Here is a 14,821-nt window from a genome sequence, read left to right on the forward strand (position 1 = left end):
TAAATAAAAATACCAGAAAAAACAGGTGCTTGATGTCAGAAATATAGCACTGAAGGGGTTAAAAATGTATTTTAACATTTGAAGCCTATAAAAACAGTTATGTACTTGAGTATAAGGACAAATGGAAAACTACCTGTATGTATACCTAGATTCTTTGACAAGATGAGATGCAATTCAAAGAGCAATTACTGTCAAGCTCAGTGTTTTGAAGTATCTCAATTGACTTTAGCAATTTAAAATCCATTGTTTTTGTAAATACTACGTTGATTTCAGGTCTTTTGCAAAAGCACAAGTGTTGAGTTTCTGAAATCTGTTTTCTTACATATTGAAGCTCTTACAGGGATATGTTGTGGGTTTTTTGACTATATTGCATGTTTGTTTAACTTTTGCAATATTTTCCTACTTTTAATATAACCATAGTTAGTCTTTAAATGAAAAGAAAAAAATGTAATTTTGTCCCTGACATTTGGAATTTGTGGATTTTCTTTTCAAAAGCAATGCGAGGGCCACCACCGTTCAGATCATGGTCAGTTGGCAACCAGAGTGGAGGAATGTGCAGTGATTCTGAAAGCGCAGGGGGAAGCAGTGAGTCACGATCCATGGATTCTCCATCTGCTAGCCCAGGTACAGCTACACTTACTGCTATACTAATTTGAAGTCTTTTCTTTGGACTGTTTTACATTAATGAATACGTTGTCGTTAGTTTAGCAAGTGTTGGACAGAGCCTAAATGAAAATGAGCAGTTGGGTGGAACTGATACTTACAGCTTCCTGAAAATTTTTCTCATCTGCTAGGGGATTTTAAAAGACGACTTCCCCGAACACCTTCCACTGGTACTATGTCATCTGCAGATGATCTTGATGAAAGAGAGCCACCATCTCCTTCAGACTGTGGTAATGTTGTTTCCATACCTGAAGTCCCCAGAAGATGCTTTTTGTTGTAGACTGTGGCTTTTCTTTTTTAATGTGCTTAAGAAAAGTACATTAACAAGGCTGGGATTACCAACAGCATTGTTTTTCAATACAATGTGCATCCACTTGAGGTTGAGAGCTGAAGAATAATGTTCAGGTTGTTTTAATGAGGCGGTGCAGAATTGTTCTAATACCTTTAGATTAACTATATGGGCAGCCTCTGAACATTTCTAGTATCTTCACCCTCCTGAGGTAAACATAAATGATCCACTAACCATTTCCTCCAGACACTTGCATTTAAAATTAGCTGCATGGCACTGAGGTATGCAAGATAACTTCTAAACTTTGAAGTGAAATGCACAGATATGGAGAGTTGATAATTGGCAAATTGGAAAAAAGTGGATCCCAATGTTTAGGGTAATAACTGAGATTTTACCCTTTTGAACTTAGATAAGCAAGTTTGGTAATGTCTGTCCCAGATTTGACCAGACTATTTCTAATTTTCAAATTAATTTTGACTTTATAAAGACAATATTGCCACAGGTACTGAAACAAGAATAACTGGATTATCAGAAATAGTTCTACGCAATGTCTGCAGTACTTAGAAACTAGTTCTGAAGTATTTGTGGCACTTGCTCAGTAAAGCCTTTAGGAAATTCTTCAGTTAGTCCTTATTTCCTAAATGCATACTTTGCCTTCTAGGAACGAGCCTGTGGTTAAGAATACTAATTTAGATGCAGATTTAAAGCATGGCAACATGTTACTGAATGCGAACTTTCACTCGTGGTATTGCTTCATCAATACCTGAGCTTTTAAGAGGCTTTCTGGGCTATTAACTGTATGTGTTAATTTTAAGTTTTTATCTGTAAAACAAAGGATTTTGGCTCACAGAGTTGTTGACAGCATTTTAAGTAAATTGCTGGAAAAAAAATTGGTCACAAAAAGCACCAGTTGCTATTTTGTTTTAGAATCCTCTAGAAAATATTTTGATGCTATCATAGGAGAGACTGAGAATCAGTGATTCTTTTTTATTTTATATGGGTTCTGCTGTGAGTGTGTGTTAATTCTTCCCTGCTGCAGAGTATTGTGTTTTTAAGTATTTTAGAAACGCTGCAGGCCAAACCATAATGTCATCTTTAATCCTCTAGTACAGAATTTTGAAATACATAGAATGAAACTTTCATGAATAGTTGCCTGAACTGCAGGGCAGTTGGAATGAAATGTTGGAATGAAATGTCCTAATATTTTCACATGCTGTTAATACAGGAGAAAACTGAAATACTTAAAAATGCAGAACTGATTGTTTGATTCCACTTTTGTGTAAGATTATTTGATAGTTAATGTGTCCGTTATGGAAACTGTAACATTGTTTTGCTTCTTTGTGATTGAAATGTTTTTGATTACTTTGATGGTTGCTGTTACTTACAGAATTCTTGTGTTCTGCAGCAGAGTTCTAAAAAAATCAGAATAAATACCCTATCCCAATAGTAGATATTAGAATGACTGTAACAGAGAAATTCTCTCCAGGTTTAAATGATATGACATCTGAAACCGCAAATTCTCCAGGACCTTTTAGAAATGCTAGTATGTCCAAAGCAGCACAAACACACAAACTACGGAAGCTGAGAGCTCCATCTAAATGCAGAGAATGCGACAGCTTGGTGGTATTTCACGGAGCTGAATGTGAGGAGGTAAGTTGAGAAGTAGTTCCAATTACTGCTTGGGATTTATGTAAACTTGGGAGTTTTGAAAACTTGCATTATTTTTACTGTATAAAAAGTACAGACTTTGTGGCTCATAGAATCATCATAAACTAAAAGCACAACAGACTACCAAGTCTTTCTTTTTGCTCACATATGGGGGTGACAAACAGCAGAGATATTTCTTATGGTGTCACATTGTATCAAACCATGTACTTTTTTTTTTTTCCCCACCCCTGTAGTGTTCACTTGCATGCCATAAAAAATGTTTAGAGACTTTAGCTATTCAATGTGGACACAAAAAACTTCATGGAAGGCTTCACTTGTTTGGAGTGGAATTTACCCAAGCTGCTAAAAATGTTCCCGATGGCATTCCTTTCATCATCAAAAAGTGTACATCAGAAATTGAAAGCAGGGCGCTGAATGTCAAGGTATGCTTGAATTTTTTTATAAAACTTAAGTATGAACGATCTTAAAAAAAAAAAAAAATCTCATCAGATGTTAATGCTGTACTGTTGATATCTGTGTTTTACACTTGTCTTTCAAATTAAAATAGAGTTGTGCTGGTCTTTTAATTTCAGGGCATCTATCGTGTAAATGGAGCCAAATCAAGGGTTGAAAAGCTTTGTCAAGCTTTTGAAAATGGAAAGGATTTGGTCGAGCTCTCAGAACTCTATGCACATGATATCAGCAATGTTCTCAAGTTGTATCTCCGCCAGGTATTGTACTTGAGAGGTCAGATGGAAAACCAAAGTAGTGTAGTATATGTCTTCAGTACAAGAGGGGAAAAAAAAATCCTTTTCAGCAGTCCTGCAGAAGGGGATTGAGTGCCTTGTATATTTGCAGTAGGCTTCTTTATTTTCACATGGAGCCTGTGACAGGGACAGGGATTGCTGTGAGATTACTGACTGCTAGTATTGCAATCTGTATTCCACGTGGTCATAATGCCTCTTTAAATATTAGTGCCATACGCAGAACAAGCTTTTGTTTATCCACTCGTAGTGAAGCTTTAATTTCTAAAACCTTTCCGGTTACTGAATTTGCCTGTCTTACGTGAAGTTCAAAACATTCCCATATTCTTGCCTCCTCATGCAGACAGATGGTAATATTTTGCTGTTAGTGTATGCTAACAAAAATTTCACGAAACACTCATGATGGTCTTGATGATGTGTTCATTATGGAGGGATTATCCATCTTTTTCTTTCAAAGTGGAGCTTTAAAGCTTCACAATTGGGTTTTTCCAAAACAGTTTCTGCATATATCTGAAAAAATGAGGCTGGGATATTGCCCAGTGAAATTACTGAGTCACTCTGAAAACTTGTTAATCCTGAAAGGAATAAACCTTAGCTGCATGGTCCTGTCCTCTTCCTCACCCTGGCTGTCAGAGGTGAGCATTCCAATCCTATGATCATCACCATTAATTTAAGTGCTTTTGAAAAATTAGAGATGTAGTCTGCCTCCTTGTTCAAGTAAAAAGCTAGCATATTATATACATTATACCGGGGTACCAGTTTGAGGCACTGTGATGTATTTTGAATAGGGCTTATAATTTAAAAAAAAGTCAAATAACTTGTTTTCTTCTGGTCTTATTAATTCCTTTGTAGTTGATGTGTTGGTGTGGTTTTTAGGTAAACCTGCTCATTTTAAATGCAGGAACACTGCTATAAACATGAAGTTAAGTCATTTTTAGATAGAATCCTGAGTTAAACTGTATTGGAGACTAATTATTAAAACTAATTATTTTGAGTTTTATCTAGTCTTCCTACTTTTTGCTTTTATCTAATCTGGGGCTATGCAAATAGCCAGGTCAGGTTTGAGGCTCTTGGGGTTTTTTGTAAATTTGTATTATTAACATTCATTTTCATACTGAGAGAATACTTAAATCACAATTAAAAATGAATGTTATGTGGCCTAAAATCCAATTTTAAAAAAAAGGAAATATGGACCCAGCTTGATACCATGTGTAATATACTATCAAAGACGGAAAAATAAATAACTGCTCTGTTATCATGGTATTTGTGCATATGCAGTGTAACTCTCCCTCATAGCAATCACTTTCTTGAAGTCTATACCTGTATTGATAAATGCTCAGTATTTGAATCTATTGCAGGAAAGGGCTAGCAAAAGATCTCCTGAGAAAGGTGTAGGGAGGAGGGAGGAGTATTTTTGTTACCTGGGATTGGATTTGACAAATTGTGGTTTGAGCTAATGAACAAGGATTAAACAATGTCATCATCTAAGAAAAAAATGCCAGACCAGACAAAGTGGAAGAAAAACAGGAAGGAAACAAAAGTTAAAACTCAGGCTTGAGTATGTTTCTGAAATGTTCTTATTTCTTCAGCTTCCGGAACCCTTGATTTTGTTTCGGCTTTACAATGAGTTCATTGGACTTGCAAAAGAAAGCCAGAATGTTAATGAGGAAATGGATGCTAAGCAAGCTAGTCCCAAATCAAAAAGACAGTCAATCTGTATTGAATTGAATAGGATCATCATTAAAATTAAAGATCTTTTGAAACAACTGCCTGTACCAAACTATAACACTCTTCAGTACCTTATTGGACACCTTCACAGGTGAGAAAAGACTTTAAATGCAGACTGATGTTGAAAAATAAACTGCTACATGCTGCATACTAGAAAACTCTTGTACCCTTTTGATGACTGTAGGGGAAGAAGTCACGTGTGCCTTAGAAGACATTGTTCTGTTGCTGTTTCTTTTTCCTTTGTAATGAATTCTCAGGTGAGAGAAGAATATGAAATGGAAAGAAAGGAGGAAAAGAGCTGAGCTCCCTTATTCTTGATTCTCTGCTAGCACTAGGGTCAGCAAGTAGTAATTGGTGGCATCTTCAGGGACCTAGATGTGATTTAAATCGGGATGTGACCCAGATAGAGAAGTGATTTGGTGGCTATTCACAGAAAACTGAAACTTGTATCATGTCTGTTAATAACTAATCTCCACTTACATTTCACTTGTCCTCCAAATGCTGGATTGTATGATGATGTGTGATGGGGATGTACCAAGCTGATGACTACTAGTAAAAATGGGTAATATTGGGCCACAGCTATATATTACTTAGAATGAGAGAGATGTTCTTTTCCCCAACCCCAGAAATGCCAAATAGCCACAAATAACATTAACCAGATGATTCATAAAAACACCCTGTGTGGAAAGCACTTAGTCCAAGCTGCTGTTAAATGCAGTCTGCACTGAAGATTCTGCCTGCCTACAAAACCCACCTTCAGTTTATTATTGTCTTTTAACCTCTCTAGACATAAGATAATATTTTAATATCTAAAATATTTCTGCAGTAGTAAAATCCTCTAACTCTTGGGGGTTTGGGGTTTTCTTTCCCTCTTTATGCAGGGTTACAGAACAGTGTGATGAAAATAAAATGTCAGCCAGCAACCTTGGCATAATATTTGGCCCGACTTTGATCAGGCCACGTCAAACAGATGCTACAGTTTCTTTGTCGTCACTTGTGGATTACCCTTATCAAGCCCGGGTAGTGGAGCTGCTCATAACATACTATGAAAAGATATTTGATGTTTCACTGAAACCACTTCTGAGCACATCTCAGTCTGAAGAAATGGCCATTACAGCCAGAGTTGCTTTATCAGCAGAAGAGAGGGAGCCACAGCAGCAGAGGAAGTCATCTGTTACTGTAAAGGAAGTGAGTGACTTGTGCTGCTGCAATGTTACCTGTGCCATCTTAACTTCTGTGTCAAATGCTTCAGTGTTCCAGAGCACATTTCTATTAAATTTTTGTGGGGTTTTTTTGTTAAGAAGTGCACTTCCTCTGGAGTTCTCATTTACTTTTGCTCTTTTATTAACAGAGTATTCTGATAGCTCCAAGTGAAAGCAGAGCTTCAGAAACAGCTGCATTGTTTTTGGAATCGAACAATAGCAAGAATACAAAAGAACAAGTAGATACATCTGTAACTGGTTAGTGCGCTTTTATTAAGTCTTAGGGTGGGTGAATAAGCAGTCACGGTTGCATTAGGTTATAGCTAATTCGGTTTAGACAGAAGCAAGTGATAAAACCTGCTTATCACTGCTTGATACACTGTAAGAACAGAGAATTAAATCTTTCTAAAGGCTTTCAAGAAACCTGTGTTTATGCAATCAGAGTTTGAAATTTTTGCTAAGAGAATACAACAGTGTTTTGGTTTCTCCCATTTAAAAAAAATAGGTAATTATGCTGTGACTGTGGATTTCTGAAATCCACTATGATGCTGCAAGCCAATATCCAGCAATTAACATGTTTTGACCATTGTTTTTCCCCAGAATGTGTATCATTGCCACTCACTGGAACTAAACCAGAAGGCTCTGGGAAGAGTAATTCTCTGACAGAATCATCAGCTACCAGCATTTTGGATATTAATATTTCTGCTCAAAAAAAGCCAGGTTTGCTAACCTAACTATGAATCTTCTATAAGATTTTTTTTTTTCCTGTTTATCTTCCTGTGCTACTACAGTGGTTTGTTTTAATGTAGGTATGATGTCATCTACTTTATTTAGAAGTGATCCCTTTTAATTATACTGATATTCAGCTGGTGTTACCAGTTCAGTCATGTCCTGTACATTAACAGTGCAACATTCTGAAACATTTTAAAAACAGAAAATATTTAGGGATGGGAAAGCACCAGCCAAAAAAAAAGTGCACTGTCACTTTGCCTGTTTTCTCCTTAGCGTCTTCCTTGGTCACATCTGTACAGTATGTGTTTTACTGCTATTGAAATGCTAACATTTGGCTAGAGTAGAATACTCCTAGTATGTATACAAAGCATACCTTAAAACTGCTATCCCATTGAAATACCAACTGTTAAGGGATCATTAATGAAGTTCATATTCTGTTGCAAAAGTCTTGCTGACTTCTATTTATCTTTGGTGCAAAGATCCAGTCACATCTATCTGTGTGTTTCTAGGTGATGCTGTGAGTCCAGCTTCAGAGAGAGACAATGATTCATTTGTTTCTCTGGGTGAAGACAGCTGTAAAATTAACTTATTTCCTGCAAAACCTAACCGCCAGATTACCAAAGTTCCATTGCGGGTTCCAAGGACAAAACCAGCTACTCGCCCTGTGAGCCTGCCTGTAGACCGAATACTTCCTCCATGTGTTTTGAATGAAAGAAATTCACGAAATGCAGGAGCAGTAAGTCCAGAGAAGCTTGGCAGGAGCCCTACTATTGAAGAAGTTTCAGAGGTGAAGGCACTCGCTGCTGTTAATACCTGCTGCAGACTTCCTTGTTATGACACCCAGATGCTGCGAAAAACTTGGGACAAGCAATACAAACAGTATGATATCACAGCAAGGACAGCAATGATCATGACTAATGTGCCCCAGGAGAACCGAGCACTTGAGAGTGGAACTGCAGGTGTCTTGTCTTCATCATGCAGCATTGGTAACAATTCAGCTAATGCAATTCTTCCTAGTAAGCCATATTCTGTTTCTGTCGGGTCAGGAAGGACAGCAACAGAAGGGAATGGTCCTGATGCCAATCCTCTTGCTGCCTTCCGGGCACCAAGAACATTGCAACCACCCCCAGGGACATTTTATAAACCACCCTCTAACAAATCAAAACAAAATGAAGAGGGATCTTTTGCTAAAGCTTGTGCACCAACCAGTGCTAGCTCTGTGCTTCTCCAGAATAATACTGTGAAACTGGCTAGGAGCTCTGCACTTCCATCAGGTGACCCTGAACAAAACACAAATGAACAAAAAACTAGCTCAGAGGATATTCACCCCACAGATCTGAAGCCTACTTACCAGAGACTGAGACCAAAAAGGATCCAAGAACTGGAACACAGGGAAGCTCATTTTGTATAGGGTGCAAATTCCTCTTGGACTGTATGCAATTTGTTGATGTTGCCAGTGGAGGCTTCCCTTTGCCCCTTTATCCTTTACCTTCCCTTGAGAATCCCAGTTTTGTGCCATATTGGAGTTATTTTTCTATATGCAGCATTTTAAAAATGGGGGGAGGGCTGGGGAATTGTGAAGGAAATAAGTCAAAACGTTTTGTAATTCAGTAGCTTTTCATAAAGATTTAATGCATTCCCAGTCTAGATACAGCTAATGGGTTCATTGAATAAGACGCTGAGCTTCATTTCATTGTATGGAATGGAGTGCTTATTCATAGAGAAACAACTATTGCATGTAGCAGCGAAAGGAGCCATTTTTCATAATAGATGTTATAATAAAAATGGAAGGTTTAATGTTCACTGTCTAAGCATAAACCAAAGCTTGTGCTTTGCTCTGTAAAAGCATTTGTTCATTCTCTAATCTGTGCAATTAAAGCTTTGCTCTTGAACAGACTTAACGTGCTGGCCAGCAAGGCCCGTAATTATGTATAATGTGTGTATATTTTAGGCAGACATGGTTATCTCTTGCCAGTTTTCTATGTTGTCACTTTAATTTTTTTTTTGTACAGCAAGGATGCACTTACTGAGCTTTACTGTTCAGAAGCAGCAATCAATCCACGTCTGGTTTCTTGTATTGCTTAACAAGTGGGGCAAATGTGCACAGCCTGCTTCCTTTGGATGCCCTTCCAGAGATCAGTTGCAGTGGTGCTGTCTTTCCAGGGGGAATGAAAAGGCAGTGATTTGCTTGCTATAGATCAGTTTCACCGCTTAACCTGGTGTAACTGAAATGAAGAGCATTGTTTCCAAGTTTCAGTGAAAGAGCTGGAAATAACCAAAAATCTGCATTAGTAGGTGCATCTAATGGTTTTCACTTTGTATTAAATGGTTTTTATGTGTACACTGTTATATTTGCTTTAAAATACATTAACTTGTTAACATTTCAGTGACTCTATGGCTTCTATATCTGGATTTCTTCTAACTTATTAAAATACAGACATTTGGCCTTTGCAATAGTATAGTACTCTGCTGCATCTGTCTTCCAGGGACGGGGGGAGGCGGCACGCTTTTAATGAGATTACAATTAGCTTTACCCTTTCTTGTGTACTGTAGAGTACAGTTATTTTAGCATAGTACTTTCTCCTGATAGAAGAATGAAGAGGACTCTCAGAGGACAGGAAAAGTAAATGATCACTGAACTTTCCTACTCCATTCCCTTTGCCCTTCTTCCCAAAATATCCCACATAAAATCGCACACTGCATTCAGCGGCCATAATCTGATCTTAGTTTCCAGAACAAAAAATATTAAGCTTGCAATGGTGAACTTCTGATTCCTTGTTACATTTCCACGGAAGCATGGTTTGCAGTCTTGGCAAAGGCTGTGCTACCACTGGATGGTTCTGGCCATGCTAGGAGCTGTTTCTTTGGGGAGTTGCCTCATACTACAGAAAAGCTGAAAATGCCAGATGCTGCTATCTGCCCAGACTGGTAGTGTGACTTGCTTAATAAAATAAGAGGGATAAAGGCTTCTTGACATAGATGGGAGTTTGTTCCACTTTGAGAATGAGGCTGGGGGTATGACACCTCACATGACTGGTTGATGAGCAGAAATAGCATTAATGAAACATTACAGGCATTGTAGCAGAATCTCATAGCACAGGGGTGAAAGGATGGTGCTGATCAGTATAGATTAGGGCCACACGATGGCAAATGAATTTGTGAACTACCATTAAATCTATTGTCTCACTATATTTTTAAGTGTTTTAGCATATGCCTAGCACTGAATATGCTAATGGCTTAAGAAATTATAATAAAAAGTGTTAGTCTAGTTGGAGGGAGGGTCTCCAGGACTCCCCAGGGCATGCTGTTGAGATGGAGAATTACGATAGCGTATACTAATCTGTGAGAACAGACAAATGGTTCTTAACCAAGTCCTAATACCAGTTACTACTGGTTTCTGCCATACTGCTTTTTATGTACCATCTGCTTCCATGTTTTGCTAGCGTGAAAGGTTTCTGCTGTTTTAAATGTGCTTCAGGTCGTTGTTGGATGTTTTGCGTAGCCAGGCAGCTGCCGGTGGGCTCGGCCAGGCGCGGGAGAGCGGCGCCATTCCCATGTCTCTGCGCGTGGATGAGGAGGTGTCTCGTTAAACCACGTTATTTTATGAAAAAATCACAGCTTTCAAAGATGAATTATGTATGTCCCTGCTTTATAATGTCTTTGACTCTTGATGCAATACAAGTGAAGGAGCAAGTGCACTTATTTTGAAGTTAAAACCTTTGAAGCTCGTTTAAGAGTGGTGACACGAAGTGGGGGGGGCGGCGGGAGGCTCTTCAGAACCTTCCCGCCAGACCGGGGGACAGGGCCGCCTGCGGGGGGCTGGGAGGCGGTGCTTAAGGGCCGGTGTGTGACTTTTTAATTCGTAATTGTTGTAAATGTTCGCATCTGGACGCCAAGGCGGTGTTTTGTTCGGGCTGGTGCACTGAGGCCTCCCCCTCCGCGTGAGGAAGCGCCTCAGCGGGGCGCGCGGGCCGGAGCCGTGAGGGACCGGCTGGGGCGGGAAGGGACGGGACCGGCGGCGGCAGCAGAGCCTTAAGCCTGGTGGAAAAGACTTTGGCTTTCTTTTTGACTGGAAATGTTAGTAATGGTCCCTATTGCTTCTTTCCGTTCTAATGCAGATTTCTCGAGGTCTTGCGTTTGAAATTGCTCCACCCCGGGTGAATGGCAGTAATCCCGCCCACCTGCCGCAGGTGACGGGGCTCTAGGTCGTGCTAAGTGCCAGCACCCTGCGGCTTGCCCTCTGGGGAGGAAACCTTTCTGTGTCAGATTTGCTTGGTAATTGCGTTTTTTGAAGTCGTAATGCACTGCCTCATCCCTCTTAAAGCTTTGGCAGAGATCGGACTTCCTTAAGTCGCTGACCTAATTAGTCATGACAGCTGTTTGTTTAGCAGGGCCCCTAATGCTACCAGAACTACCCTTCTGAGACCATCCCTTCAAATACAGGTTTTGTTCAGATCTGAAGAAATACCTTCAGAAATATCAGCTTCCTAGTACAGACTTTATTGTGCTTGCACTGATCATATTGGATATTTGGGAGGATTTTTTATTCAGGAGTCCTTAAACTTGCAGATTGAGTTGTTCTGTGTCAAGCAGGGGATTAAAACAATCTCCTTATAACTGAGCAGTGTTATTCTGCAAGCACTAACTGCATCTGAGATATGTGTCTCTTTGCAGCCAAGCTGAACATTCCTTCAGAAACCCTTCTCTTTCCCATAGCACAGCAGTGCTCACACATGAGGTAAGCTTTTGTGGTAAGTTTTCCAGTTTTTTATTGCTCCTATTTCAGAAGTCCTTGTTTTGCTTGCAAATCCATGAATTCTTTAGCTTCTATAGTGTAGCAGAGGCCTATCTGATTTCATCCGAAAGCCGACACATAACGCTCTGCGAAGGCAGCTAGTGTGTGTATGCTAACATTGGTAACCTAGTTCCAAGCATGTATGTACTTTTAAGTGACTCCTCTACATACCACTGTGGTTCACAGTACAGAGTGATCCTGGAGCACACAAACTTGATCGGTTTTGAATGAGACTAAACTGGAACCTGTGCTTCAGCAGTGTACCTGATGTGCTGCAGCTGCTAATGCACATTCAGTCCATGGGGCCAGACTGGAGCTCATCTGAAGTAACCCCCAGACATGTAGTGTGTGGGTGCTGAGTCCTTGGCGCTCACTGTTTCACTCTGTTAAGTCCGCTCTTACTGGGCCATCCCACTTGTCAATGTACACATAGACTTAATATGTTGGTAAAATAGGACAAACCATTTCAACTTTACACTAGCCAAGGGGGGGGCAGGGGAGGAGATGTTTGATATTTACAGACAATGCTATTTTATATAAACATGTCGACATGGAAATACATTTCACAGGAGGATGCTTTGGAGACAAGCCTTCCTGAACAAAATATTCTATCTGCATGCCCATTTATCTTTGTAGAGATAGGGGAGTTCTGTTTCTAATTCAGAGATGCGTGGGATCCTTGAAAAGTGTTTTCACTCACAGGTAGAAGAAAAAGCCATCCTAGATATTCCAAAATGTAAAATGTTTCAAGAAGGAAAATGCTAGGAAAATCCTCGCTCCTCAGCCCTTATGCTGCTGGATGAAAGAAGAGTGTCTGCATGAAGTAAACTAGATTATGCCAGAAGTAGAAAACATGCCTTCTGAGTTTGCACTTGGTGTGCTTTGTGCTTGTTTAACCACAGATTGGGGTGATTAGCCCACTGCTGGGTTTGCACATGGACAGGATCTGTTCGAGATGGCACGTTTCCCTGCATTTGATGTGTGGAGGAGTCTGATTCTGATTGTCTTTGATTCTTAGAAATACACCTTTCAAATGGAAGTTTCACTGGACCTTTTCTTATTCGCTCTGATTTCTTGTCAGCACTCCCCTTGAACTATTATATCAGCAACCTTGTGAATAATACAGCTTCCACCAGTTTCTGTGCACTCATTTTTTTGCAGCTTGTTCTTTGCCATCTATTCAAGTAGTGCAACTTGTTTCCTCATTTTCTGTCTCCTTTCTTTACTTTCTTTACTAACGGCCATATCCAAGAAATATTACTTGACCCCAGCTTGCCAGAACTTCCTGTTCTTGTCCTTCAGGTGACTCCTTGCCTATTTAATGGAGAGAGGCCTCTGAAACACATTAGGAAAAATTTAAAAACCTTCAGCTTGGGTTTTCCCCAGCAGTTTAAGATAGCTGGGTGCAAAACCTATCCTAAGTCAGAAAGCCCCAACCAGTGTATGTGTAGTTTTCTCCACACACACAGACAGGTATATCTGTTTTATAAGATACATTTATACATGCACATTACTACAGTTTGCCTGGGCAAAATTGTATTGGCATTGTGTTAGCTTTGTGGTGAGGCTGTGTCTAGGGACATGCTCTTTTACATGTGTAAGGAAGAAGATGTCGCCAGTTAAGAAATTGTCTGAATGCTGGAAAGCATTTTTCCTGAAAATTAGAAGTGTTGTCCCATGAGCACACCCAGTACACATGAGTGTGCATATTCTCAAAGCTATCTTTTCAGATAATTTAAAAATTCTGTTAATTTTTGAGAAATCTTTGCTTGTGTTGCTGGAGAGCTTACTAGGGAAGTTTTTATAATTTGCTGGGCAAACAGCATTTAACCAGATTTGACTTTGTCATCAAAAGTCAGGAATAAGCCTGGAAATAAGAAAACTAATAAAATGCTGATATTTAAAATATCTGTTAAAACTATGGCATATGTAGGTGAGGCGATAACAGAACACACATACCATATGACCCTATGTATTGCAGGTCAGTGTTCATGAAGTACATCGCAGGGAACTTTTATGTTTTCAGATATCTATTATAGGTATAATGCAAGAACTATCACCAAATCTCTATTTCCACTTATAGGTTTCATTGTGTTCTGATACATAAATGGAGTGCCTTCTTTTTTGCTGCTGCTGGCAACAAACCTACAGATCATTAGGAAATCCCTAAGTGATAGTGACAAATGTGGGTAGAGCTACCAGAGAAGTTGTGCAGTGTGCTCCGTAAGCTGAACTGTATTTTCCTTTCCCATGTGAACGGATAGGCCCCTACATAAGCTTTCTCTGTTTACCTTCAAAGATCCCACTCTTCACAAAGTAAAAATGTGTCACGGGCACAGCTCATGTAGTTGAGCATAGAAAACAAATACACCCTACCATCATCCAGCTGTGACATAAAAAAATCTAATTAGGAGAGATTAGTTTAATCTGTTAGAGCTTTCTGTGTAAATGCAGGCAGCAAAAAAAAAGGATCCATTTTCTTAAAGTAACTTGGCTTAGAGTCTCACAGTTAAAATATTTATTTGCTGAATAGAACTATTAAATTGTCTGATTGCCTCGGACACAGTCATAGTGCTTAAACATAGTCTACAGCCGAGCAGCAGCACTAGTTTCTCTGCTTTGCACTGCCATTAATCAGAGTGGACTTCCCTCTGTGGCTTTATAAGGCCCTTTGTTTCTCTGTCAAGATTGCAGCAGGGTGAGTCTCAGCTGTGATATGAACATATGTTCACCAGAAATTAGATCAAAGCCACTTGTAAAAGAGGAGGTTGCCATGTCATCCTTTGTAGAGGAAGCCAGGTTAAAGTCAGTGGTTTAGGTGGCAAATCCGTGCAGAGGCTTGAAGGTCCTGAGATGGCACTGGGAGGGAAGCTGCTGTCAGAGCTGCTGTGTGGTCTAGTGTAAACCTATCGATCATTAAATTCAGGGAAACAAAGTTTCATGGAGGATTCTCAAAGGTCTCTCCAAAGCCCTGTGAAGGAGAAAGAAACAGGCAAACATT

At 39.5% G+C, this 14,821-nt stretch overlaps 1 protein-coding gene across 5 annotated transcripts in view; it reads left to right on the forward strand.

Moving 5' to 3' along the window:
- The window catches only part of ARHGAP29 (Rho GTPase activating protein 29), a 54,236-nt gene extending 44,827 nt beyond the window's left edge, over positions 1 to 9,409 (forward strand). For 2 of the 5 annotated variants that reach the window (XM_068405992.1, XM_068405996.1), the window contains 10 exons: positions 496 to 624; positions 795 to 893; positions 2,439 to 2,602; positions 2,854 to 3,042; positions 3,193 to 3,330; positions 4,953 to 5,182; positions 5,973 to 6,279; positions 6,443 to 6,551; positions 6,894 to 7,013; positions 7,535 to 9,409. In XM_068405992.1, coding sequence (XP_068262093.1) covers positions 496 to 624; positions 795 to 893; positions 2,439 to 2,602; positions 2,854 to 3,042; positions 3,193 to 3,330; positions 4,953 to 5,182; positions 5,973 to 6,279; positions 6,443 to 6,551; positions 6,894 to 7,013; positions 7,535 to 8,436 — 2,387 coding nt within the window. In that variant the 3' untranslated portion in view covers positions 8,437 to 9,409. Of the gene's footprint in view, positions 1 to 495; positions 625 to 794; positions 894 to 2,438; positions 2,603 to 2,853; positions 3,043 to 3,192; positions 3,331 to 4,952; positions 5,183 to 5,972; positions 6,280 to 6,440; positions 6,552 to 6,893; positions 7,014 to 7,534 lie in introns of all 5 variants that reach the window. The other 3 variants (XM_068405994.1, XM_068405993.1, XM_068405995.1) reach the window with 3 other exon arrangements.
- The last annotated feature ends 5,412 nt before the right edge of the window (positions 9,410 to 14,821 follow it).

This window comes from Nyctibius grandis, chromosome 8 (genome assembly GCF_013368605.1).
Source record: "Nyctibius grandis isolate bNycGra1 chromosome 8, bNycGra1.pri, whole genome shotgun sequence".
Taxonomy (NCBI): domain Eukaryota; kingdom Metazoa; phylum Chordata; class Aves; order Nyctibiiformes; family Nyctibiidae; genus Nyctibius; species Nyctibius grandis.